Below are 25,056 nucleotides of genomic sequence, written 5' to 3' on the forward strand. Positions count from 1 at the left end.
GTCGAAAATATCAAATTTAGAATTTAGTAAAGGTATGGAAATATGAAACTTTGATCAAGATATCAAATTACACTCGTAGGGGCACCACCTTCATAGATGAAGGAAAAACAGACCTTTACTTGGCTATACTAATCAGTCATCAATCTGAAGATCATGAGATCTTTTCAGTTCAGGGATTACTTTTCTCTGCAGAGAAGGAAATACAGAACAACCAACTTTATAGTGAATTAATATATTTAGTAACTACCTACTAGACAAACAAACAAACAAACAAACAAACCATGTAATACATGAAACGGGGGAAATGTGTGACAAATGGACAGATGATAAACCAGAATAAAACACTAAAATATAGGTTGAATAATGAAATGAGAATGAAATAAAATAAAATGAGAATGAAATGAAAATAAAATGAGAAGGAAAGGAAAATGAAAATGAAAATGAAATGAGAATTAGGGATAATTATTGGCAACAGTAAATAGTGATATGCCAGTTTAGATCAATAAACCGGAGAAACGAGGCGGGTCGCTCTAAAGGATCAATCAGACTATACTAACTTTCCTGATTGGATTAAGTGAAAATTTTAGTAAGGCTTTTGCATCAACTCTCAGCAGAAAGACATGGAAAATGTTTCAGCCTACTTGCTGGGTCCATCAGGAGGTTTCGACCGTGTAGAAGCTGGTTTCCCGAAGATCAGCGAGTCTGGTAAGCTCGGCAATAGTCGGGTCGCCTGGCAATGGCAAACGATGGAGTTGGAGCGGGTCTTTTGAAAAAGACGCTCTTTCAGGTGGATCCTTGCGACTGGCTTTCCGCTGTCGACCGGACTCCAGGCAGGATGGAGCAGGAGGCTTCGGCAGGCTGGTCGGTGGTCAGCTGAGAGAGTTGACTGGAGCTTCTGACTTCTCTAACTTTTACTAATTAACGGATTAACAACTCATTCTTAAAATAACTTTGTAACAATCTTCACGGTTCTGGTGATGATGTCTATTAAACTGAGGCTCAACTTCGTAGTATCAACGGCTTGTAAAAAGGCAGGATCACATTAGTGACAAAGAGTAGCTACAAGGCAGCGAGATCTGAATCTCCGCTCGTGCTAAATCTTGGCTTGTTGGTCTTGGAGTTGGTGTTGGTGTTCGTGGCCTCCGGCATAGAGCTCGGGGCGTGAAGCACTTAGTTCTCTAAGTTTGGATCGGCATCGTAGCTTCCGGCATGAAGTGCACAAGGTGACAAAGAACTCAGAGTTTTATAGTTTTTCCGAATTCCAAGGCGGGGTTTTGCAGTGTAAAAAGATACTTCACGCGGTTTTGGAGATTCCGCCTACATTTTTTTGTTCTGGAGACAGGCAACGCCCGTGATAAGACAGAGAGACACATGAGGATACCTCTCTCAACTACTTTAGTAACTAGCCTATGTAATGATAAAGATTTAGAATAACGCGTTTGGATTTTACATACTCAACCAATTACTGTTGTCAGTTGGTGAACATTATGAAACCTGTAAACAAACACTTTTGTATTGCATAAAACCATTACATGAAACATGATTAGACAATACAACTTTCACTGTTCAAACTTTGCTGTGAACTGAGTTGTTTTAGCAGAATAGCCTAGATACATACTTATAATCTTAATATTTAAATCACGAATACATAGTAACTTTGGTGGTTGATATATATGGAAACAATGAAATAGAACATAATTATCGATATGGGGTCCCAGGGGAATAACTGGGTCCAACTATTGGGAGGATAATTAAAACACTTAAGCATATATGATTAACCAATTTAGTATATAATTCACACTATTCTAAAAACTCATTGGAGACATTAGGAAATACAAAGTAGAGAAGAGGACTAAACCAAGAATGAAAAGAATTTATGGATTTACGACTTTTATGGCTCTATCCAGAAAGGTGGGGGTTTCCTACAGAACTAAAAAGAGAAGGGAGAAAGCAATTCCCGATCCTTTTGGTAACATGATACAAAATGTATTTAATTATCTAATGTGACTAATTGTCCAACATCAATTCAATAGAACTCAGTCTTCTGGTCCAGATAAAAAGAAATCTTCTTATTTTAATTTGTGTGAGTCTGTGTGTGTGAGGGAGATCCTGGTCTGCAGTCTGATGTGGCTTGTAGATAAAACTTGTACATTTCAGAAGAGTTGTCTGATTGGTGGAGGAGATCCCCCCTTAGTCTTGGTCAGCGTCAAGGTGACACTTTTGTAGCTTGAAAGGTGAAGGGTCATTTTTGTTCCTGGGAAAGAAAGTTACTCAAGGGTCCATTTTGAGCTGTGGAGACCTGGTTCTGCTACAGAAGTCACTGTCCTCTCTGCTGGACCTGACAGTATCTCCACCTCAGAGGAGGTTCTCTCCGTCTCTCTTGCTGAAAACACCCTGATTCACCTGCTTAAAGAAGGATTGCCCAACCTGCTTCAGGAGTCCCAGGCTCCAGCCAGCCAGGCTGAGGTCAAAGCTCCACCAAGCCTTGTGGTTGAAACTGTAAAGGACACCAAAGATCTGATTGGTCTGACCCTGGAAAAGACACTTTCACCCGTCCTGCCGACATACGGTATGCTTCCTTTTAGTTCTTCTGTTGTTAGATTGAGGACAACCTCATGATATACTAACTTTGATATCAATTTTAAAATTAGCAAAATTCCATCCAATAAAACATCAGAGATTTTTTAACAATCCCGCCCCTCCGCCCCTCCCATTAAATAAAACTGCCTTTCTTCCATGAGTGATATTCCATTGGTTTCCAATTGCGAATGATCCCCCGCTGTGTTATGCTCCAACATCCTGATTCAACAGGAAATACATCACATTAAGGAAGTAAAGATGCCATTTCATGGGGTCTTTTAGCTGTTATATTGGTCAGCTTTACAGACAAAACAGGTGGCGAACCTGAAACTAAGTTCTCACTTGTTGAATTGTGGCGCTTGGAAAAGCAGATGTCAGCCAGCAGGGAAAACAAGTGCGAGTAGAGAACACACATGATGTTACTAATGTGTCTGATTCCAGACTTCTCAGATAACACGCATGACATTATGCAGCGATAATCACAGAGGGGCAACAGTGGAGCGACGCATGAATACAGCCTACCTGGCAGAAAGGGAGAGTTTTCCTGAGAGAGAGGAGATGAAGCAATGACCTTGGAAATGGGAGTGTCATCACATCTCTCTCATGTCCTATTTCTGTCTCTGGCATTGACACTGGCTGCTTTGATAATCCCAAACTTATGCCCAAAAGGCTTCACATGAATGTGCTTTTGTTGAGCAGAGAGAGGTAGTTTACTGTGCTACTACTGCTGTTAAAAATAGGCTGCGGATGTCCTTGTGGCTCAGACACTGTACCATGTCATTTACTGTCTGTCTGTCTGTCTGTCTGTCTTCCTCATGCCTTCTATCCACTGATATAGTGGTGAAGAAAAGGGGAGTGACCTATGACCTCCAGTTGGTGATCATCATGAGGCAAACAAGCACAAATATAAACAAAAATGTGTTATTTAATGCATTTTTTGGCCCTAAAAGACCCTATCCTCATAGAAATGACATCAGGTTGATACTTACTCTGATATACGCTACGAATTTACCTCATAAAGGTTTAATTCAGCCTGCAAAAGTGGTAAACTCAATTCTGTTCTATTCTGCAAATAAAAAAGCTTCTTTCTCTCTTTCTATCTCTCCCTCTTTCTCGCATTTACACACACGCGCGCACACGCACGCGCGCGTAAAGACATGAACACACGCTGAGTGATGTGTGTGAAATATGAAAAGCTTATTCCAGGGAAACCCATCTGATATCTGTTTCAGTCATTACCATAATAATTGGCACTCCACTGCACAGAGGAAGAGCCTGGCGGACTGGGATAGAATACTAACTAGAAAGAGAAAGGAGGGGCACACTGCAAAAAATGTCCGTCTTAACAAGTCATTTAGTCTCGTATTGAGCCTTAGAATCTCATTGTCCTTTAAACAAGTGAAGATCTGTGAGATAATTCCACTTGTTTCCAATGTAGTTTCTTTTGTTTCTAGGAATTTTCCTAGAAACAAATAGCAGTATAAGGCAGATCATTGCACTTGTATCCACAAAATGACACCTGATCAAAGAAAATTGATTTCTATTGTAAACAAATGGAATTATCTCACCCTCGATGGAAGATTTTTCTCACTTATTTGAAGATAAGTCTGATGTTTACGGCTCGATGGCAGATTCTATGATTTGTTAAGATAGATATTTTTTTGCAGTGTAACAGAAAAAAGAGAGAAGAGCAGGCAATTCCAGTGAGCATGTGTCGAGCGTAGCCGCTAATGCTTAGTTTCACGCTGTATGTGCTTTGGCTCCGCTGGCTGACAGCCATGTGAATCCCAGCTCCTCTGTGATTTTTCAGCTGCCACTTTTATCAAAGTTTTTCTCACCGTTGGCCATGTGGGTGTCTTTTTTTTTTTTGCCATTTTGAAAAAGCTTTAGGATTTATTCTGAATCCACAGGTTCAGCACGGTTCAGCCGATAGGGGTTTTTGAAGGCTGATACCAATGCTGATATTTTTAGACTTCTGTCGCCGATAGTGGATATTTTGTGCTAATATCTTTAAATCTGATCATTTTCATGCCAAAAATGTGCAAGGATTCAGTGTTTCCCCCAGAACTGTATTCTTGTCAGGATGGAAAACCATACATTTTTCAGATTGTTTTCTGTATCTGTAGTCAGGGAGGAACCTCTATCATATCAGAGGTCGACCACATGACTGGCTGATATCTGATATTTAATAAAAGCCCAATGTCAGCCCCATATATCAGTCTTCATTGCCACTTCCAAAACCTAATGACTTGATGGGCGGCAGTTGCTATGTGATATTCAATCTGTGTGTATGTACATATGTGTGTATGTGCGCGTGTGTGTGTATATGTGTTGGATGCAGTAGGAAGTTAGTATAGATATTGATTATTAGAATTTAAACAGATAACAGTATTTTTATGATATATTTAAGTAATACCGTTTATGAAAAGTATGTAATCATAGGGATAACTGATAGTATATATTGTTTCTTGGCTGAATGACACATTTCCTAAATGATAGATAGGGAGGACGGGAAAACAGTGCAGTTGGACTCCCAGATGTCCTGACTTGAATCCTCTCCAAAAGTTTATTTTGTAAAAATCCAAAACCAGAGAATTATTGACACCTATGCAGTAATATCAATGCATATGCTTTGTTGGATACAAAGAAACTGGTATTCTGTTTGCAGTGTAGCAGTACTGTAGCAGTAGCATAGCAGTACTGTAGTACTTTGGTAGCAGCCATCAATTCGGTTATGCTTTGTTGGATAGAAAGAAACATGGTACTCCGTTTGAAAACATGTGGGACGTTTGCAGTGACCAAGTAATACTGTAGTAGTACTGCACTATACCGCACTATACTATACTGCTCTGATGGACACCAAACTTATCTGTAAGTCGGTGGTGTTCATGTTGAGCTCTTGCTGTGAAGGAGGAGTAATTTCCTTGTGATTCCAGACTGTTCTGACACTTTGTATAATGCCAAGTTTTTCTTGTATTGGCGTGCGGTAGGTCTACTGTAAATAAAGCTATGACCCCCAGCATGAACAGCCAGGGACACACAACTGAGAGTGCAAAAACTCAATGTGAGGTGGCATTTCCCTCCCAGAGTCAAATTCACATTGTTGACCTTCCTGTGAAAGGGATGAGAAAAACAGACGAAAACTTCTGAGCTCCATTCCAAACACTTAGAAGACTGAAGTACATGGCTCTATCAAAGTTAGACACCAGCCAGCAGAATGATAGCGGTGCTATCTGCCATTGATTCAGCAGCTGAAAGGAGAATGCTAATGCCTCGCTAATGCCACTTGCTAATAATTTCATCATGTCTGGAGAAATCCATTCAGTAAAACCCACAGAGGGAATTCCAATTGGACGACGAGGGAACCTGTGGAGAATGCTAAGCAGGGAAGGTGAGGCAGTTTCACCAAGTTCATGTCACTTCGCAAAGATCGAGCCTTTTGTGGGAGGGAGGGAGGGTTAGCTCTCTGACGGTCAAAGAGCAGCCAAACTAAAAGACGGGTTGAGTTAAGCTGTGGGCCGGTTTGGCTTGTATCCAGCAAGGCGGTGTCAGTCCAAGGTCGGGAGTGAGGTGGAGTGTGAGTCATAAAACTAGTTAATAAATCATTAAGCTAGGGAGGAGAGAGAAAAAAAGCCAATACCTGGCAGCAGGTCTGTTACTGGTGAAATGCGGCAGGAGAAGGAATGTGATTGGTTGAAGGCTGAGGATGTGTGAACGAATTGGCAGCTCGTCCTATCTGAAAAAACTTGTAATTGTGTTTTTTTTTAACGTTGATATACTCATTATTGCCTATTGTATTATGCCATACTATAAGGAATAAGAGAAGATGGCATTCCAAGAATCACTGAAGAAATCACTTGTTTTTAAATGTATTTTGTTTATCATTTCTTTATCATTGGTGGAGGTTTGTTTGCCTTCTAGTTACTTTAAGCCGCACTTCTTGGCAGATAGTGCTGCTTGATTCAAAACACCAACATTTGTGTTCCACGCTCCGTTTTCCACAAAAATCTCCCACTGCAGGCTTTAGGGCATAAGGGCCGATCTCGAATAATTGGAAAACAACCGGTATCCTCGCTTTACCCACTTGAATCTGTCTGACAGCTGCATCATGTCTTGTCCCATCAGATAAACATTACCGGATAATTCCTTGACAATAATCGCTGGTCTCCGTCTTTCGCCGCCCGCCCACCCAAACCGCAGAAAGAGAGCCTCGAGGCGCCGATGACAGCCAGATGACAGAGTTAATTGCGCTATCTTTTGCCGCGTCTTCTAACGGTATCGCTCCATCCTCCCCGTGTCTCCTCCTCCTCTCCTCTCTCATCCTCGGCTCATTAAAAGACGATGTTTGCCTGCTAAGACAGTGGAAGTTTATTCTGATTTGCTATTAGGAGCCTGCGGTCGCAGAAGTCACACCTTCCCTTTTCCCTCCTCGTGCCTCAATTTAGCATGCCCTTCCCAAAGCTCTGTCTAGCCAATATGTCTCATTACTGCACCACAGGGGGGGTGGGGCTGACACACGCACACGCACACGCACACGCACACACACACACGCAGGCCGACGTAATTAAAGCAAGCACACAAATACTGACAGGCACGCACGACCAAATCAGATGCAGGCACAAACGTAACGAAACATAACGAAACCATAATACATATAGCTGCATGCATTTCTTTGTGCAAGCATATATGTAAAATACACACACACACACATACACACACATACACACACAAACTCACACCTTTTAATAACTCCAGAGCATAGGGGAAAAATCACTGACTGTTTGACATAAAAACTCTAGAGAGACAGAGAAATAGGTCTAAAAAGCGAGGCAGCATGAAAGGTTGACAGATACATGCACATGCACACACACACACACACACACACACACACACACACACACACACACACTAACAGGACTGGCAGCTCACTGTGAAACTAAAATAAAAATAAAATGAACAGAGGCCAGTGGCATAAACAGACTATTATTTGAGGTCTGCAGTGTGTGTGTGTGTGTGTGTGTATGTGTGTGTGTGTGTTTATGTGACATACACGCTGACATTGACATGGTTTGCTGTAGGCTCACTCTGTGTGTTTGTTCAGTTGCATAACCAAGACAGCAAACTGACAATGAATCGACCTGGAATCAGCTTTAGGATTCATTCATTACCTTGGATCAATGTTGAAACCGGACTATAGCTGTTTTCATCCAGCTGTCAAGCGAATTTTGTTTTGAAATGTCACAAAAAATAAAATCCGAGTTAGGTGCGTTTCCATCATCTGGGTTGAAGCGAATAAATCGGATTAATGGATGTCTGAAATATAAAAAAAAAAAAATACATCCAGCAGAAAAGTGGAGAGTGTTTCAAGAAATCATTAGTATTAGTGACGTTGTTCTTGTTCTTTGGTGTCAATTGGATCATATTTCATGCTGTCTGAAGATGAAAACAAAGAAGTGCACTAAGTAATATTCCAGTGCACCAACCATGATCAATGGAGACTTATGCATGGAAGAAATATTTCAGAATGTCCAAAATTTGGATGTAAACCCAGCTTTTTTGCTTATTGATATGATATTAATGCAACATTTAAATTGAATTCAAACCGACACAAAACCAACTTCGTTTCAATTAAATTTCACTCATCTGTTTTGTTTGAATTTAATCAGTGACACCTTCATATCTGGGATGTGTGGTCGTTTTGTATGCATGAGTGTGTGTGTGAGTGTGTGTGTGTGTGTGTGTATGTGTGTGAGTAAACCTGAACATGTCCCCGTTTTGCTTTTGAGAGTGTACTTAAAAGCGTATATGCTTTTACGTGAGCACATTGTGAGCCGCAGGCCTGAGTGTGTGTGTGTGTGTGTGTGTGTGTGTGTGTGGCGGGCCAGTCAGAGGTACAGCTCGTCTTCAGATGATGACAAATGGCCTCTCTAGTAGACTGCATGTCCACACGCTGTCACTCGTTTGTCTTCAGCAGACTGAGGCACACACACACACACACACACACACACCCATACTTGCATATACCCACATACACACTTTAACACATGCACCTACACAAAAAGGCCAGAAACATACACACAAATATGGATGTGCAGTAATACTGTGCATGTATTCTTCTTTGACACATACAAGCACTAAAAGACAGGGACCACACACACACACACGCACACGCACACGCACACACGCACACAGATGCTCCAGCCTGTCCTTCAGTTGCAATACAGTGCAGTTAGATAGACATGAAACTGGCTTTTATATAAAACTACGCAACACCTTTATACAATCCATCTATCACCCTGTGGGAACACACACACACACTCTGAACAGCCTTGGCAGATAGTGTGTGTGTCTATGCATGTGTGTGTGTGTGTGTGTCAGTGTAATGTAATGGCTTTATTGACCTGAGGCCCAAGGACAATAGAGCACTCCCCACCAAAACTGCTGCTTGCTTAATGGAGGGCTCTCATAACTCACCTCCAACTCATCTCCTCCCTCTCCTGCCTTTATCCACACTTCTCCATCTCCTCCACTTCTCCCCCCCCCCTCCTCTTCCTCCTCTCGTCTGTCCTCTCCTCCTCATCGACGTCTTCTCCTCCTCTCCTCTCCTCTTAATCTCCCCTCTCTCTCTAATCTCCCACTCATCGTCAAGTTCAGCATAGGCGAATAGGGAGGGAGAGGAGAGGGAAGAAAGTGGAACAACTGTCAGGTTTCTCTAACACCTCCCCCCCCATCCCAAACACACACACACACACACATACACACATACACTCCCATCCTCACTTCATACCTCTCCCATTCCATTATAACTGAAATGGAGTGTCTGGAAGCTGTCATGGATGAAATGAGGGGCAGCTTGGAAATGTACGTGTGTGTGTGTATGTGTGTATGCACATGCGTGTTGGTGTGCATACATGTACACACACACACACACTAGTGCATGAACACACATATTTGCACGTGTGCATGTTTATGGATTCTACAATCAGGTAATGTAATTAAGATTGATATCTCCTTTTCCTGATGATGAAAAAAAAAACATTCATGAAAGCAGCAAAGTCAATACACAATATAATTCAGTCACATGTTCCTGCAACATATAGGGACTTACACTGTAAAAAGCAATCACACACATCAGAGACATGTGAGAAATGTGAGATATGGCTGCTTTAAAGTCACTGAAAGGGACAAGAAATTCTCATTTTCTTGTCCACGTGTGCTTATTGCCACGTGTGTGTGCGTGTGTGTGTGTGTGAGTGTGTGTCGACATGCAGGTATTTTCCTCCCTCAGCAGCAGTATGAGCTGCTGATAATGTAAAGGCGGCGATGGCTTCAGAGGATTCAGATAGACAGTATAGCTTCGAGGAGATTTCCAACTTTACACTCCAGTCAGCAGCCTCACTTGAGAGAATGGGGCGGGTGTAAGAGTCTTAAAAACTCACTCGTGCGTGTGTGTGTGTGTGTGTGGCTGTACATGTGTGTGTATATTCACGTTGCAGAACAAAAAGTGTGTTGGGAGCACATGTACTGGATGTGTGAGTGTGCATGTGTGTGTGTGTGTGTGTGTGTGTGTGTTACCCTCTCCTCTCCCTATCCAGACTAAGTGAGGCAGATCAGTGTGATCCCAGATTACTGTGAGGCTCCTCGCCCTGCAGAGAGCCGTCACACTGCACAGCTTTATTACACCTATCAGTCTCCTGGACGCACGGAGCCGGGGAGCGGCCGCCCTGGAAGGACAGAAAAATCATAACCCACCGGCTATCGTGTGCGTATGATATATAAAACGTGTGCTAGAGTTGCATAAAAAGCATGCAAATAGAAAAGGGCTCCGTATATTACTGCAACTTATCATGTGTGCATATGTTCTGATGGTGGTGTTGACTGATCCTTTATAAAGTCTATAACTTCCCTCCAGTCTGCATATTGATGACAGTAGAGCCCATTGGTTCTGATTATCCTATTAATAGTTTCTCACTAACAATAACGCCTTGCATTAGAAGAGTTGCCACAGACAATTAGGGCTGGGTATCGTTGGGATTTTATCGATTCCGGTGCCATTTTCGATTCTCCTTATCGATCCGATTCTTTATCGATTCCTACTGCATACATTTTCAGGGGTAAAAGACTACATACAGCTTTACTGGAGTTAACCTTGTTTTATTACTCAAGACAGACGTTGCTGTGTATTGTTACTCCTGTCTCAGAATTATACTTTTCAAAACAGCCAAGGCACATTTGGCATAAGGCCTTCCTTTAGAGAACAAAATAGAAGAACAAGTGAAAAAAATCTAAAGTAATTCAAGTAATTGGAGGTCAACATAACAGAACAAAAACAAAATATTTGCCACTGACTGTATTCACCACTTTATTGGGTTGTTCAAGCGTGCTCTACCCTTAATTACAACATTTGCAACAGCACTTGAAGGCAGCATCTGCTTGCTACTGTAGTGACGGTTGGCATGTGCAGAAGAATTGCGGCAAATCTAGGAAATAATGAGGAAAATATTGGACTTTTGGACCCACAGTGCAATCGTTTGCCTTCAGAACACTTGGATTATGCTGCACGAGCTGTTTGGATGAATTTTATGGCCTTTTTACTTTCCGTTTTCGGAACTCTAAAGAAAATATATCCAGCCACTTCTGTTGTTTTGAAGAAGGCTGCCACGGAGCTGCACTAGCCAACTCTTAAATGGACATACAAACTTAGCCGGTGTTTTGACCCTGGTTTCCACTGACATCCGACCGAGCCAGGACAGCCTGCATTGTTTGTGACTGACAGCACAACGAAAGGGTCAAAAAGGTTGTTGCGCAGCTACTGGAGAAGCATCCAGCTGTTGCTTAATGCTTAATGATCGATAAGAGGAATCGTTAGTGCGGTCGCATATTAATTCCGGTGAATTAGGCAGTTTGGAACCGGAACTAAATTGAAACCGGTTCTCGATACGCAGCCCTACATACAATGCCTTGATAACTCTTTCCCAAACTGACACATTTTTTATCCATTATAGCTTATCAAAAGCCTTATTCACCAAAATAAATCTTTATTCAACAAAATATGAGGGTAATTACACTAAATAAATGAATTAATTCAACTAAATTCAACTAACTATAGCCAGTTAGTAAATAAGCTAAATCGAGCTTTAAAGTCACAACGAAATTGCATTTTGACAGCATCTTGCTTCCTTAATGTGATGTATTTCCTGCTGAAACAGGATGTTGGGGCAGGACATAACGCGGGAAGGGATCATTCAAAAGTGTAAACCAATGGGAGATCAGCATTAGCATCGTAGCTATATATTAGCTCGTTAGCTTTTGTGAGTAGTATTGTACAGTGGCAGACACTGAGTTTTATTCCAAGCATTTTACAGTATTGTGAGTGTTTATGTGTACAAAAAGTTTTATTCCGAGCACTCATACAGTGTCATGAGTGTTTACTAATCAATAAGCACACGCTTGTTTGTTGTCTGACGTCATTAAAAGTGTCATGGCAGTAAAATCGAGTGACATTGCAAATTCTGACCGGAGTAGCCACTGACATTAGTTATCACAGTTAACTTTAATGTGGAAAAAGGTGCATTTTGTATAAAAAATCACAAATTAGAAACTGTTGACACAAAATACAGGAAATGAATCAATATGAGGGTGCAAAGTCTATCATGTGTCCTAGATGTGGACAATCATGGCCTTGACGCTCCGTGCTGATGAGTCCAACACAGCCAACTTTTGGTGTCGTTCAGTTTGTTGTCGAAAAATGTGTCCATTTTTTCCCCCCTATTCATTTAGCAAATAGAAAGAGCATAGAGCTTCTCATTTCTAAGATTTGCGCTCTGCTTGCTTCCAGGCGACATGTTGTGTAGAGAAATCTGGGAGGTATTAGAGGTATTTCTCTTGTGGTTTGACATTTCTGCAGCTCTCGCCTCAAGGACAGCACCAGTGTTTCGGGTGGCAGTTTATTTTCTCTGCTACTTTAGATGCACCTTTTCCAATGCACGACATGTCACGAGATACATGGATGAATGAGGTTTGAAATTTCAATTATTTTTCTCATGACATGTACATGTCTTTAAGTTGATTTACCTTCTGGTTCCAGTTGAAATTCCATCCAGCACAGCAGTAGCAGACATCCTCAGCAGTCTGAAGCAACAATCCGTCACTGTCAGGTAGAAAGTGTTGCTTTTGTTCTGATAAATAGCTTGCCAGGTCCTTTTCAGTCAATAACTTACACGGAACTTGCAAAATTGTTATGTCAAATACCTGTCAGACACAAGCTGTAGCTGTATGGTTTTAATTCATTTCAACTACAGTGAGTTCCTCCATGAGTTGACTTGAAATCAATGTCCACAGCACCAACAACAACCTTAACTATGAACTCTCACTGTGCGCGTGCAGTACACCCTTTACCTTCACCTCTGAACCATGCACTAACCATGCTGCAAAATATGCAAAGTTAGCTTAAACTTACCTCGGTCCCGATCGTAAGAACGGAGTGAACTGTCAAGGGAAACGATCGCGCAGATTCATGTAATACTGAGATCAAGTGCATGAAGCAAACAGTAAAAAAGCTCTGATCCTCTGCTGCAGCACAGCTAGCCAGTATGAAAGACGACAAATCCGCCTGGTCCAGCTGTGTTTCAAATATTGACAAAGCTGTCCGACACCACGCTAAAATCAATAGGGATTTTCACTGACCTTGGATTGTGGATGTTAAAGCCATATTTCACTTTGGTGCATACTACCTCCTGGGCTGAACATAATGTTTTCAAGATTGTCTAGATTAGTAAACATTTCTTTTAATGGTGATGTAATGTGACGGCCTCCCATTTTGTACCTTTGCTGCTGTTGCTGGAGCCTGATTTTTCTCCTGTGTAGCACATCTTATCTTAAAGAATAGCAGTGTCGTTTAGAGTTACAGCCCATTTAATTCTGTCTATGTCTAGTTTACATTTCCCCAATCATTCTGCAATGCATGCCATATGTAATTCGATTTTTTTTCTGACATTTACTCATTTTTAAAATACAAACTTTAGTGTCAAACCTAACTTGAAATTGTCCCGGCTAACAAAGATGGCCTAAATTAAAAAACATGAATTTGACAATTATGTTTTTGAGATGACATGTTAAGCAGAGTGTAACGTAATACGGCACTGATGAAAACACTCAACTCGGGCGCAATAAATAACAATAAAACAGAAACCGAAGTTGTTTTTCATACTGTGTGAGAATGAATGGCAGCAAATGGCTTTTTCTGAAGGGGGGAAAACAAGCTCTGAAATCTCCAACTACGCTGACTGTGTGCAGAAACCACCAGGAAGAAAAAAAAAAACACCAGAAATATCATTTAAAAGTGATCTCAAAGTGCAAAAACTGTAGAAACACATGCATTAATACAACAACAGTGTTACTGACATCAGCCGAATGTTGGTGTTTGGCTGCTATACAGAAAGTGAATTAGAACATCAATGCTCTTTAACGCTTTAGAGCTCGTATCGACAGGCTATTAGGCGGCTCCTTACACATTCAGCGACGCGCCTGTCATCCGTAACAAGGCCGCAACCCGTCCCTCGCTCATTTTGATTGCCTCGACTCCTCGTCCGCCCCTCTCCGGGAGTTGATCAGTGTGAATTACGCCGGGCTGGACCCCGACTCCATCCCGGTCCGCGCCGCTTCCCGCTGCGCGATCGATTCGACCGTGATAGTTTATCGATCGGTCCGATGGCGGTTATCAAGCTTCAGGAGGCGATATTGCCATGCGAAAGATATATTAAAAAAAAAAGAGAGCAATAGTCAGGATTGAGTATGAGTATCAAGGACGTTGCAGGGCGAGGAGGCGAAGTGTTTTTCCTCCCCAGAAAAGAAAGGAAGTAGGGATAAGCCACCTGAGAGAGGAGAGGAGATTGTCATTCAGCAGGCGTCTGATGGCTGTCAGACAGTTCTCCTCCACTGCAGATGTGACGCAAACACACACACACACACACACTCCTCTTTCCCTCCGCTGTGTCATCCTCCTCTCCTCCCCCGCCTATCCTCCGTCTTCTCTTTTCCTTTCCTCTCTTTCCCTCTCCTTTCCTTTCCCCACCATTTTTTTCCTTGTCGCTGCTATTTTCTCTCTCTGTTTGCCTCACCTCACTCTGTGGGCTTTTTCCCTCTCTCTCCTCTCTCTCTCTCTCTCTTTCTCTTTCCTGTTTCTTTTTTAGCTCTATGCCCTCCCACCTCCCCCCCTCCCTTCTTTCTTCTGCTTCTTGTTCTCTCTATCCTCTCAGCAGAGATGAGTGGGTGGAGTGAAGCATTGTGCCCTAGAGATTGTTGTGCCAGCCGCTTTTCAGACAGGCCAAACTGTGTGTGTGTGTGTGTGTGTGTGTGTGTGTTTGTGTGTGTGTGTGTGTGTGTGTGTGTGTGTGTGCTTGCAGAGCCCTATCACAACAAGAAAAATGGGCCTCCTCCTTTATCGGGCTTGAATAAATGATTTGAGCTATTGGTTCATCGTTGTTGTCCTACAAATATATAAATCTTATTTAGAGAGTGACAGCTTATTTTCTAATTCCTCCAACTTCCCCTGCGTTCCTCGTTTTTGCAATCGACCTTTCCTTGCTTCTTTCTTTCTTTCTTTCTTCCTTTCTTTCTTTCTTTCTTCCCCCTCATTTTCCTCTCTCCTCACTTGCCCTTCTCTCCTCTCATTTCTTTCCATGTTCTTTATGAAACATATTCTCACTCTTTCTTGCTCTCTCTCTCTCTCTCTCTCTCCCTCCACAACTCCACATATTTACTCATTCGTCCTGCCTTGCTCTCCTCCCCTAGTCCTCCTCTTCGGCCATTTTTAGACAATAAATCCCATCCTCTGCTACAGTACATCTCCGTGAGAGTGCGAGTGTGTACCTAAGTGTGTTTCTGTGTGTGTGTGTGTGTGTTTGTGTGCGTGAGAGAGAGAGAGAGATGCATGCACACATACACACACACACACCAAAGTCGTGCAATATGTCACAGCTCACCTTCTCAGCCCACATAAATTCCTAAAGCCCCCGACTGTAACCGAATACGATACAGAAGATCTCTTCCCCCAACGCACCGCTGTAAACCACCAAATAATATTTTGCGACGTATAATCCGATTTGCATTTCCGGAGAGGCAGAGGGAAGGCAGTGATTCCAATTCTCCGGCAGAATAATTGGTTTTACACTGCGGTTTGCTCATTGGTAGGGAATGAATGAGCGAACCGATGCATCAATGGATAAATAAACCCAATTACTGAATAAATGAATAGGAATGTGACTCGCTTCCGCCATCGGTTCTGCCAATCTCAGTCGCTCTCTGTTTTGTGTGCTTTGTTTTTTTTTCTTCTTCTTCTTCTTCTTTTTTTTTTTTTAAATAAGGTAATATATTTGCTGCGCTCTAATTATTGTGTTTGACAAAATTCAGGTCAGACTGGAGGACGCTGACTCATCTGGGTTGGTTTGCTGTGTGTGAGAGAGAGGATGAGTGGTGGTCTCTCTCTCTCTCTCTCTCTCTCTCTCTCTCTCTCTCTCTCTTTTCTTTCTTTCTCTCTCTGCAGTGTATGGGTGTGTTTTTGTGTGACTTAAGGTTTGACCGGCATGGGTTTTTGCAGGCCAATAGCGATATTTCTGTATTGAAGCCGCCAATATTTTGTGCCAATATTAAATTTCACTAAAACTCTCCATTGAAACCCAGACTAATTAAATTCTTTAAGGGTTATAGCTGCTCTTAAAGACACTAACATCATCTCTGTGTCTCCAGTAGATAGTTCTTTAGTATACAGCATGTTAAGTAACTGTAAGCGATTAGCATTATCTAAAAGTATGAAGATAAACCTTTTAGTAATGTAAAACTGCTGTTGGTTTTTATTCTATGACCTGTAGATTCATAACATCTGAAAACAAAATCTCAATCTTCATCTTAAGTGAAGTCCAACAGCGTAAAAACCTTTAGCTGACTAGCTAGCTTCGCTCACCTCCTGCGTAAACAAACAAGTTACGCTCGAAGTCTCGCGGGAAGAGAGATTCTCCGCTGTTGAGAGTCCATTCTTTTTGTTGAATTTTGTCTATTTTACCGACATTTTTAATGAAAAGTAACTAACTATCCAGCCTAGTTCTCATTTTCTCACTTTTAGGATAATGCTAATTGTCTACGGTTATTTACCACACTGTATGCTAAAGCGTTAGCATAAGAGCTATCTACCGGAGCTATCTATAGGAGCTATCTACTGGAGACACAGAGATCATTTTGGTGACAATCCTCTCGTCACATGTTGGTTAAGGTGACTTTTTGGGCCGAACTCCCCAAAAAGTCTGAGTAATCCTTTAAAAGTCCAATATCCAATACCAGTTGGAGGGTTTTTAAGGTGATTTTAAATCCATTTCATTCAATATCATCAAAAAGCAAAGTCTCTTTCTCTTCTAGTGGCATCAATCCTCATATACACACCAACGATCACCACACACACTCACATACACACCTTGTCGGGCAGGTGGGATGGGCAGCGTGTGTGTGTGTGTGTGTCCTTTCGTCCGTCCATCCATCCTTCCGTCCATCTATCAGGAGTCCTGACAAGGTCCATGTATCACTTAGCCCGGGGCTGTCAGGCCTTTCCCATCAGCCACTGCTGCCTGGAAGATTAATGGCCGTCCTAATCTCACACTTAGAGCCTGCTAATAGGTGGAGCGGCAGACAGACAGGCTTCTCTTAGCCTGCATTCACACTCCAGGAGGAAAGAAAGCCTCACTGCTTTTCTGTTTTGCTCTCACCTACCATTTACACCACTTTGAGTCTGTTCATTGACCAATGCACATTTTATATATCATATATATAAATACAGATGTTTTCTTCTTATTCTCATATTCTCTCTCATTTGTATATACTCTATATTGCATATATCTCAATATGTTCTTAATTTCTCTTTCATACTACCTATATTTCTTTTTATTATATTGTTATACCATACATATTTTAATTCTTTTTTTTTTGTCTCGGTGTATTCGACTGCGGGTAATTTGCACACCTTCAAAATGCTGTAACTCTTTTTTTCATACCTTTCATACATTTCTGCTTAAAATGTTGCATTGTTGATTGTGTTATGTTTAATAACTCCCATTTGCTATATTTTCTTTCTGCTAGATTTTTTTTTTTTTTTTTTTGCTTTATTGGACAGTGGGAGAGAGAAAGGGGGATGACATGCAACAAAGATCCAAGGCCAGATTTGAATTAGTATGATTTAAATGTTTGTCTTTGCTGTATCCTATTACTGTTTGTTGATGCAACGGCCCAGTTTCCCCCACTGGGACCATTTCAGTTTCCTCTCATGGGAAAATAATAGGAGAGGTCATCCTATTTTACGACCATTTTTACGGTCATTGGGAAAACATCTAATTGGCGCATCTATTAGACATCTGTTGGACACATCTGTTCAGTCCACTGACCTCAGATCAGGAAAATTCTGATTTTGATGCTTAATGAATGATGAGCAACAGAAGCCTGAAGGTTGAAGGCGGGCTTGTGTAAGTAGGCTAAGTGGAGCTGCACAAGACTGGTTCAAGACTGTGGTAGTACATATAAAAAAGGTGAGTGTGTGAATGTGTGCAACCCAGACAGTTGCTATAAATAATTATGTCTCCTCAGTCAACCTACTTTTTTCACTAATCAACATTTTAAAAATACTGATACAGCACACACTCCAGCCCTCTCCTGGCATGGTTCATATTCAGATTCATTTGTCACTAACTACTTCCAGGGACACTTATTAGTCAGTTCCTAGTTTATGAGTGTGCATGCAAGTAGTTCATTAAGTCTTCCATAAGCAGTTTATGGAGAAAAGAGCTGGTACTTAATGGCTGAATAAGGGCCCATTGAGTGGTTTATGATGCCTTGTGGATTATACCCCCATTGTTATAAACCGTAATTGTCTGGAGGACATGAGCATAAATTCCCGACACGTAACCGGGAATGATCGCTTTGTCATGTCGGTTATTCCGTCGCTCTCTCTCAGGTTTCTGCTCCAACGAGCTCGGCTGACATTCAATTGAGTGCGAGGATGTTAGGGAGAGCTGGGGAGACAGCATCTCATTCTCTTCCGTGTCTGCGTGCCAGCTAGTTACTCTCACACATAGGCATTGAACATGATGTAACTCCCCTCGCCTGCCATTCAAACCGGCCTCGGCAAATGCGCGTGTCTTCCCAAGTGTTGCGTCTCTCCGGCGTTTTGATTTCTGCGGTGACTCACGCGCCCGTCTAGCCCCGCTCGATCACGTCGGCTGCCTAATCAAGTGTCTAAATAGCATTTCCGTTAAAATAAGAAGACAGCAGCTCCTCTTCCAGTGAAAAGGCTTCTGTCGTGTTTACAGGAGGAGAAACGTCTGCTTCCATCTCGTTAGCGTTGTTCATTCTTCGTTTGCTTCGATTTCATCATGCATTAGCATATCTTCATCTGAGTTTCTGAATTGATGTGTAGTAATTTATAATCGGAATTCACAATTGCCATGCTTCGCACCAAATCCATGCAAAAATGCTCTGCAAAAACATTAACTTACATATTTATGGTACCCTTGATCAATACTACACTGGTTGTCAATGGGAGGTGATTTACCTGAACTGATTCTGTATCGGCTTTTCAAAAACCCACACCAATCAACCCTGAATGTTTGAATCCCATATAAGCAGACGATTCCCCATTAACCACAGTTCAAACTCCCAAATTTTCCAAAAACACAGCCAGTTCTGAATTTTTGAAGCCCTGCATGAATATTTTACCATGCGCAAGCACTCATAAATCAATTTTTATTACCATTTGGAGAAAAAAAAAACACATTTGGAGTGAAAATATATTTTCTTCACTCCTATCCCGTGTGTGTTGCCATGGGAGTGCAAACGTGATTTCATCCCATAATAATAACAGCAGACTTTCCCTGGGAGAGGCGGCGTCAGCTAGAAGGGGGCGACTGGCATCGTTCGAAAAATGGAAGCTGTAATGATTTTTTTAATTAGGACGCATTGTTTGTGATTACAAAAGGGAAACGCTAATTAATTGGAGAGGGGAGAGAGTAATTGATTGTGCCAATACAGTTATGAGAGTCACTCGGGAGAGAGGGGGGGGCGGCCGTGGACGGCGTGAACGAGGGCCCTCCACCGCTGACGTCAGCACATCTTCAGAGGGGTTTGATAAGAGCCGTCACTGTACACGACTAATATGAAGCCCTGGATGAGAGCTCTCCACTCTGCAGGCAGGCTGCGCTCTCACAGGAGCGTGTGTGTGTGCGTTACATACTAATTAAAGTAATAATCCGTAACTTTGGCATATGAATGAATGTACGTTTTGCTGCTTTCTATCACCGACTGATACCATACCAGTGGTCAGTTCAAGAAAGCTTTCACATTTGCTGTTCTAAACACCTATGAGGGAGTCCCTTCTTTTATGTTTACAGACGCAACAGCAGCGGTTTGTTTGGAATAAATAGAAGGTAGAAGAAATAATAGAAGCTGCAGTCTACAGTGAGTGTCTTTTTTTATAGCAGTATGTTGGGCCAGGGTTGACATTGCGTGCAAAACACCAAAGCAATGACCGCTTATCACCAAGGGGGTCGCCTTCTTTTAGAGTGTTTTTAAGTGTATGGATGTTGGTGAGTAATGAGTAGGTTATGTGTGTTTCAGGGTTTTGACTGATATGGGTTTTTGAAGGCTGATACAGATACTTTTGGATTGAAGCTGCTGATAACTCATGATTTGTGCCTTTTAAAAATCAAAAAATTAAATTCAGGGTGGTAAAGCCTCTGAAACAGCATTTAGACCATCATGGGACACTAAAACTCTATAATAACTCTGATAATAATAAAAAGTATTCATGCATACTTGTGTGGAATCTGATCAGAATGTCACATTACTGTCTCAGGTTAATGTCTTCCCAAAGACAACCAGTTTATTATTGATCAATTCTGCAATAATGCAATCAACCAAACTGCATCCTATCCATCATATCAGAGGTGGACGACACTGACGGGATGATATCTGATTTTTAATAAAAAGCCAATATCGTCTCCATATATCAGTCTAATCCTGGTGTTTGTCCCCCTAGTAAACGTGTGTGTGTGTGACTTTCACTGATGGATCTGAGAATGTCTCAAAAGTTCAGACTGTGCTTGAGGCTCGGTGTCTCAGGGTGTCATCAGATGTTCCGACAGTTTCTCACTCACTCACACACACACACAAACACACACTCACACACACAGTGTAAAGGATGGAGAGGAAACGTGGCACAATGATATGTTTATTGAGAGGCTTTGGATAATAGAAAAGGTGGCGGCTGCTGCTGGAATGTCACAACCATCGACAAAAACATGGACATGAACTCTGCCCTTATCTAGACACACACACCCACACACACACACACACACACACACCCACCTTACACCCACCCCCATCTCTCCAAAGAGAGAAAAACTGACAGCAATGCACAGGACAAGACAAGTATCACAGTTTCTACAAGTTCATTTCTACATGGAAAATTCACAGTTACACATACATAAGGGAGATTTTCTTAGGCACGGCAAAAGCAAGAAGACGTGTATCTCAACAGCAACAAAACAAATGATAAAAATAAAACATTTTGCACGTTTCTTAAATCCTCGAGGGGGGAGGGGGGCCAGACGGACTGAATGCTTACACCGAGGGACTCGAGTGAAAGATCACACCAAAGAAGAAGAAGGGCGTTGAAGTTGAATGCAAAGGAAAAGAGAAAAGAGTAAGGACTCAGTTCATCTGGTTTACCCCCCCCCCCTCGTGTTTCGGTATACATCTCTTTTACATTTTAAGGTACTCTCTCTTCCTATACATATAGACATTAAGGATTTTGCAGAACGCGGGACTGGAACATTTAATATAAATGCAATCCCAGGTCGGTTCAGAAGAAGGGCTATAAGAGCATTTTTCGGTCTATGCACGGCTCCGCTGGTCCGTGTCCGGCGGGTGAAAACGCTTCGAAACGATCAGATCACGAGTAAATCACATACAGACAATTATCACAGACGTGTATTTGAGTCGTTTTGGACTCTTTTTCTATATCTGCAAAGTTCAGTATGTTGCCCCGTCTGTCTGGAGCGCTTCAGGAGCACGATAAATATATAAAGAGACCATCGATAATTCAGCAGCCCTCTCCGGCGCGTCGACACGACGAGAACGCCGACGCACACACACCCTCGCGCGCTCCCTCCCACCTCGTATTTGGAAGACCTTGTGCTCCAGCGAGGAGAGGGAGTCGACGACGTTCTCCCTCCCTCCTCGGTTTCTGATACATCTAGCGGCTCGAAAAAAAAACCACACACGCTGGCCTTGTACTTTTGTTTTAAATTGAGCGCTGCCGAGTGGTGAGCTGGTGTTTTCGTTTGTGTGGAGGGAAGCGAGCGCATTTGTTCAAACGGGATTGGGGTTCGGTCTGTTTGTTATTCCGTTATTTGGCCGGTAACCTCGCAGCAGCCTCGGGGAATCCGACGGGGAGACGAGGAAATGTTGAGGCAGTAAACAGAGGCTTTTCCGTGCAGTTGGACAACGCTGAGTACCCAAAAAACAGAAGGTACTGGAAAACTAGGGAATGTCGCAGCATATAGAGTCGATTCCCAGACAACTGGGACACCAGACCAACCATCAGATCTTAGGGAATGCTTGTGTGGCGTCTTGAATTAGCATTTTAAAGTTCAGTTTTCATGGTTTTGTTTTCAAAGATACCATGGCTCAGGAAAAGAATAATGTAGTTCAGTTAAAAAGTTGAATTCGCTAAACTGAACGAATCTAAAGCCTAGGTCCTCAGTACTGGATCCTGATTGGCCGACAGCAGCAGCTCCTCTAATTCAAATGAGGTAAACCTGCTGAGTGGAGGCTTTCCAATTTAAATGCTCCAAACTCGCCTGATTGGAGGAATTTCAGTCATTTTTTAGTGAGAGGAGCCAATCAGGACCGAGTCCAGTTGTGATGCGTTTCCTGGAGTTAGTCTGAAACTGTCTAGAAATAAGGATGGAGTTTTGAAAATGCAAAAACCACTCAACAAAAAAAAAAAAAAAGAAACTTTAACAGTGCCTTCATTGAACATCTTTGATGATATATGTAGATAAATAGAGAATTCCTATCATATGGGACCATTAAGAAACCTGATAGCGCTTTCATTCACGCCGGGTCAGAAGGTGTTACTCTTGCTGCCATCTAGCACCAACAGACTTCTTGCAAAGCGGCAGGATCCATACCAGGCTGTTAGGAACACGTGAGGAACATGTGAGGAACATGTGAGGAACACGGGGCCAGTGACAGACGAGTCATATCACCTGGATGAAAGGAAAGAGAAACAAGTCTAGCATGTAAACCTCATGAAAGAGTGGAAGGAGCGCGAGATTTCACACTACACAGGACTCTGCTTCTGTCTTGAAGGTCTGGCTCTGCGCTACCGGCTGAATGAGCAAACCACAGTGATACTATTGCTTCACATACGGTAGATAATAAAGAATGCTGGACGCCCTGCAGTAGTATTCAAAGCAATACCACACACAGACAGCAGCGACTTGTGGGGGGAAGGATAGGATTCCTATCCAGAAGTTATGTTAGTTTTGAGATAAAACTTTTCATCTTCACAGCAAAAATGGTTAATCACAGTGGAGATGGCATTATGGTGCAGGGTGTGTGTGTGTGTGTGTGTGTGTGTGAGTATTGTCCTGCACGAGAGACAGAAGTGTTTGTTTGCTGTGTGCTTGTTTAGATAAGCCTGTGCCTGGATGTACTGCTTCTAGTGTTTCTGTGTGTGTGTGTGTGTGTGTGTATATATATGTTAATTCAGCAGATGGAGTTTGATTCTCACCACTGGGAAATCTCAATCCCACAATGCACTGGGAGCGGGGCCAAATGAGGAAGCAGCAGCAGCAGCAGCAGCAATAGAGGACCAACCAGTGCTTGAATATTGAAAAAACACAAGAGCTCTCTCTCCCTCTCTCTCTCCGTCCCTCCAGCATCCGGCCATTGTTGTGCTATCCATAAACACAAATTGGGTCCATAACCATGAATTGACTCTTAATTCATGTGCATAAACCACACACATGTATCACAGACACAGTAAAAAGATACGGATTAACATAGAGTGCAGAGGAAAACGGGTTGTTGGTTAATCCCCCCCACATTTTTTTTTTTGTTTCTGAGCCAAACATAGACCACAACAGAAAACAGGAATGTCCGGAAATCCTGGCTTGAGAAAATTCCCAAGGACAAAACAGAGAGCGTCAATATGTAGGGTCTCTATAGGAGATTATTCCGATTTTGAGGCTACTTTCACGTGGGTCGTCTTCCTTATTTCAGCCGAAAAGTCTTGCCAGTGTCTTTTGTGGAGTTGGAATTCAGCTTCTTTAAACGCATCGTATCATACAACTACAGTGAACATGGGGGAGTTACCGGCAAAAGAAGACGAACGCACCAAAACGAGCGCTCCCAACAGAGTCGGGTGGGATGGCGAGACGTCCCGGGACACGGTATCGACACCCAGCGCGTTGATGACATCACATTCCCCCACCACGGAAGGGTGTTTTCAAATCTGAACAGATCAGATCAATGTCAGTGTGTATGAATGTGTGTGTGTGTGTGTGTGTTAGGGTTCGACCGATACAGGTTTTTGCAGATGTTTTGCGGATTGAAGCTAGCGAAAGCTGATATTTTGTGCTGATGTTCATTATCTTTAAATTTGACCGATTCAGTGTGAGGGTGGAAAAGCCTCTGAAGCAGCATTCTGGCCATCATGGGACACTAAAACTCTCCACTGAAAGCCAGACTAATGAAATTCTCTTAGGTGGGTTAGCAGCTCCTTAAGGCAGGGTGAGGCAGGTTTCATTGCAGGTTTTACAGACTGACACCCTGAAGCTGTGGAGTCAAATCCTCCCACACCACACTGGAATGATTCTCTGGTCCGACATCTGATAGAAAAATAATAATAATAGAAACATATCGACTAGCTGATATATCGGTCTAACCCTAATGTGTGTGTGTCTGTGCGTGTATGCCTGCTCACAGTGAGAAAAAAGAGTCTTCTATCCCCTGTAGCCCTTCTTTGGCGGGTCTGGGAAGAAAAAAAAATAAAAAAAGAGGGGGCTGGTCTTCACTCCGAAACAACCAATCACAGTCCGGCGGCGGATGTGAGATCGTGAACTTAAACGGCTGCTAACACCTCGCTGTGAGATACGGAGCGACGGAAAAGAGCGCGAAAGGACGGAGGGGTCGGTCAGTCCGGGTTTTAGCCTGGGTCCAGGTCCTGTTAGTCCTTGCTTTAGACTGGTGCTACTGCAGGCCCAGCAATCGGCGGCCGGCTTCCCACAGGCTCAGCTGCAGCCGGGGGTCGGAGGTCGCCGGCGATGTCATCTCCCTGCGCCCGTCGGCCCAGTAGCCCCCTCCGCCCTCCCCCTCCAGGGCGGGCGACAGGGCGGCGTACAGCACGGTGGCAGCGCCCTCTGCAGGAGTCTG

At 42.7% G+C, this 25,056-nt stretch overlaps 1 protein-coding gene across 1 annotated transcript in view; it reads right to left on the reverse strand.

Moving 5' to 3' along the window:
• Positions 1-24,873: 24,873 nt before the first annotated feature.
• The window catches only part of LOC139911360 (polyprenol dehydrogenase), a 31,940-nt gene continuing 31,757 nt past the window's right edge, over positions 24,874-25,056 (reverse strand). Inside the window, exon 7 of the mRNA XM_071898882.2 lies at positions 24,874-25,053. Within this exon, the coding sequence (XP_071754983.1) occupies positions 24,874-25,053 (180 nt within the window). The remainder of the gene's footprint in view (positions 25,054-25,056) is intronic.

The sequence above is a fragment of the Centroberyx gerrardi genome, chromosome 10, assembly GCF_048128805.1.
Source record: "Centroberyx gerrardi isolate f3 chromosome 10, fCenGer3.hap1.cur.20231027, whole genome shotgun sequence".
Classification (NCBI taxonomy): domain Eukaryota; kingdom Metazoa; phylum Chordata; class Actinopteri; order Beryciformes; family Berycidae; genus Centroberyx; species Centroberyx gerrardi.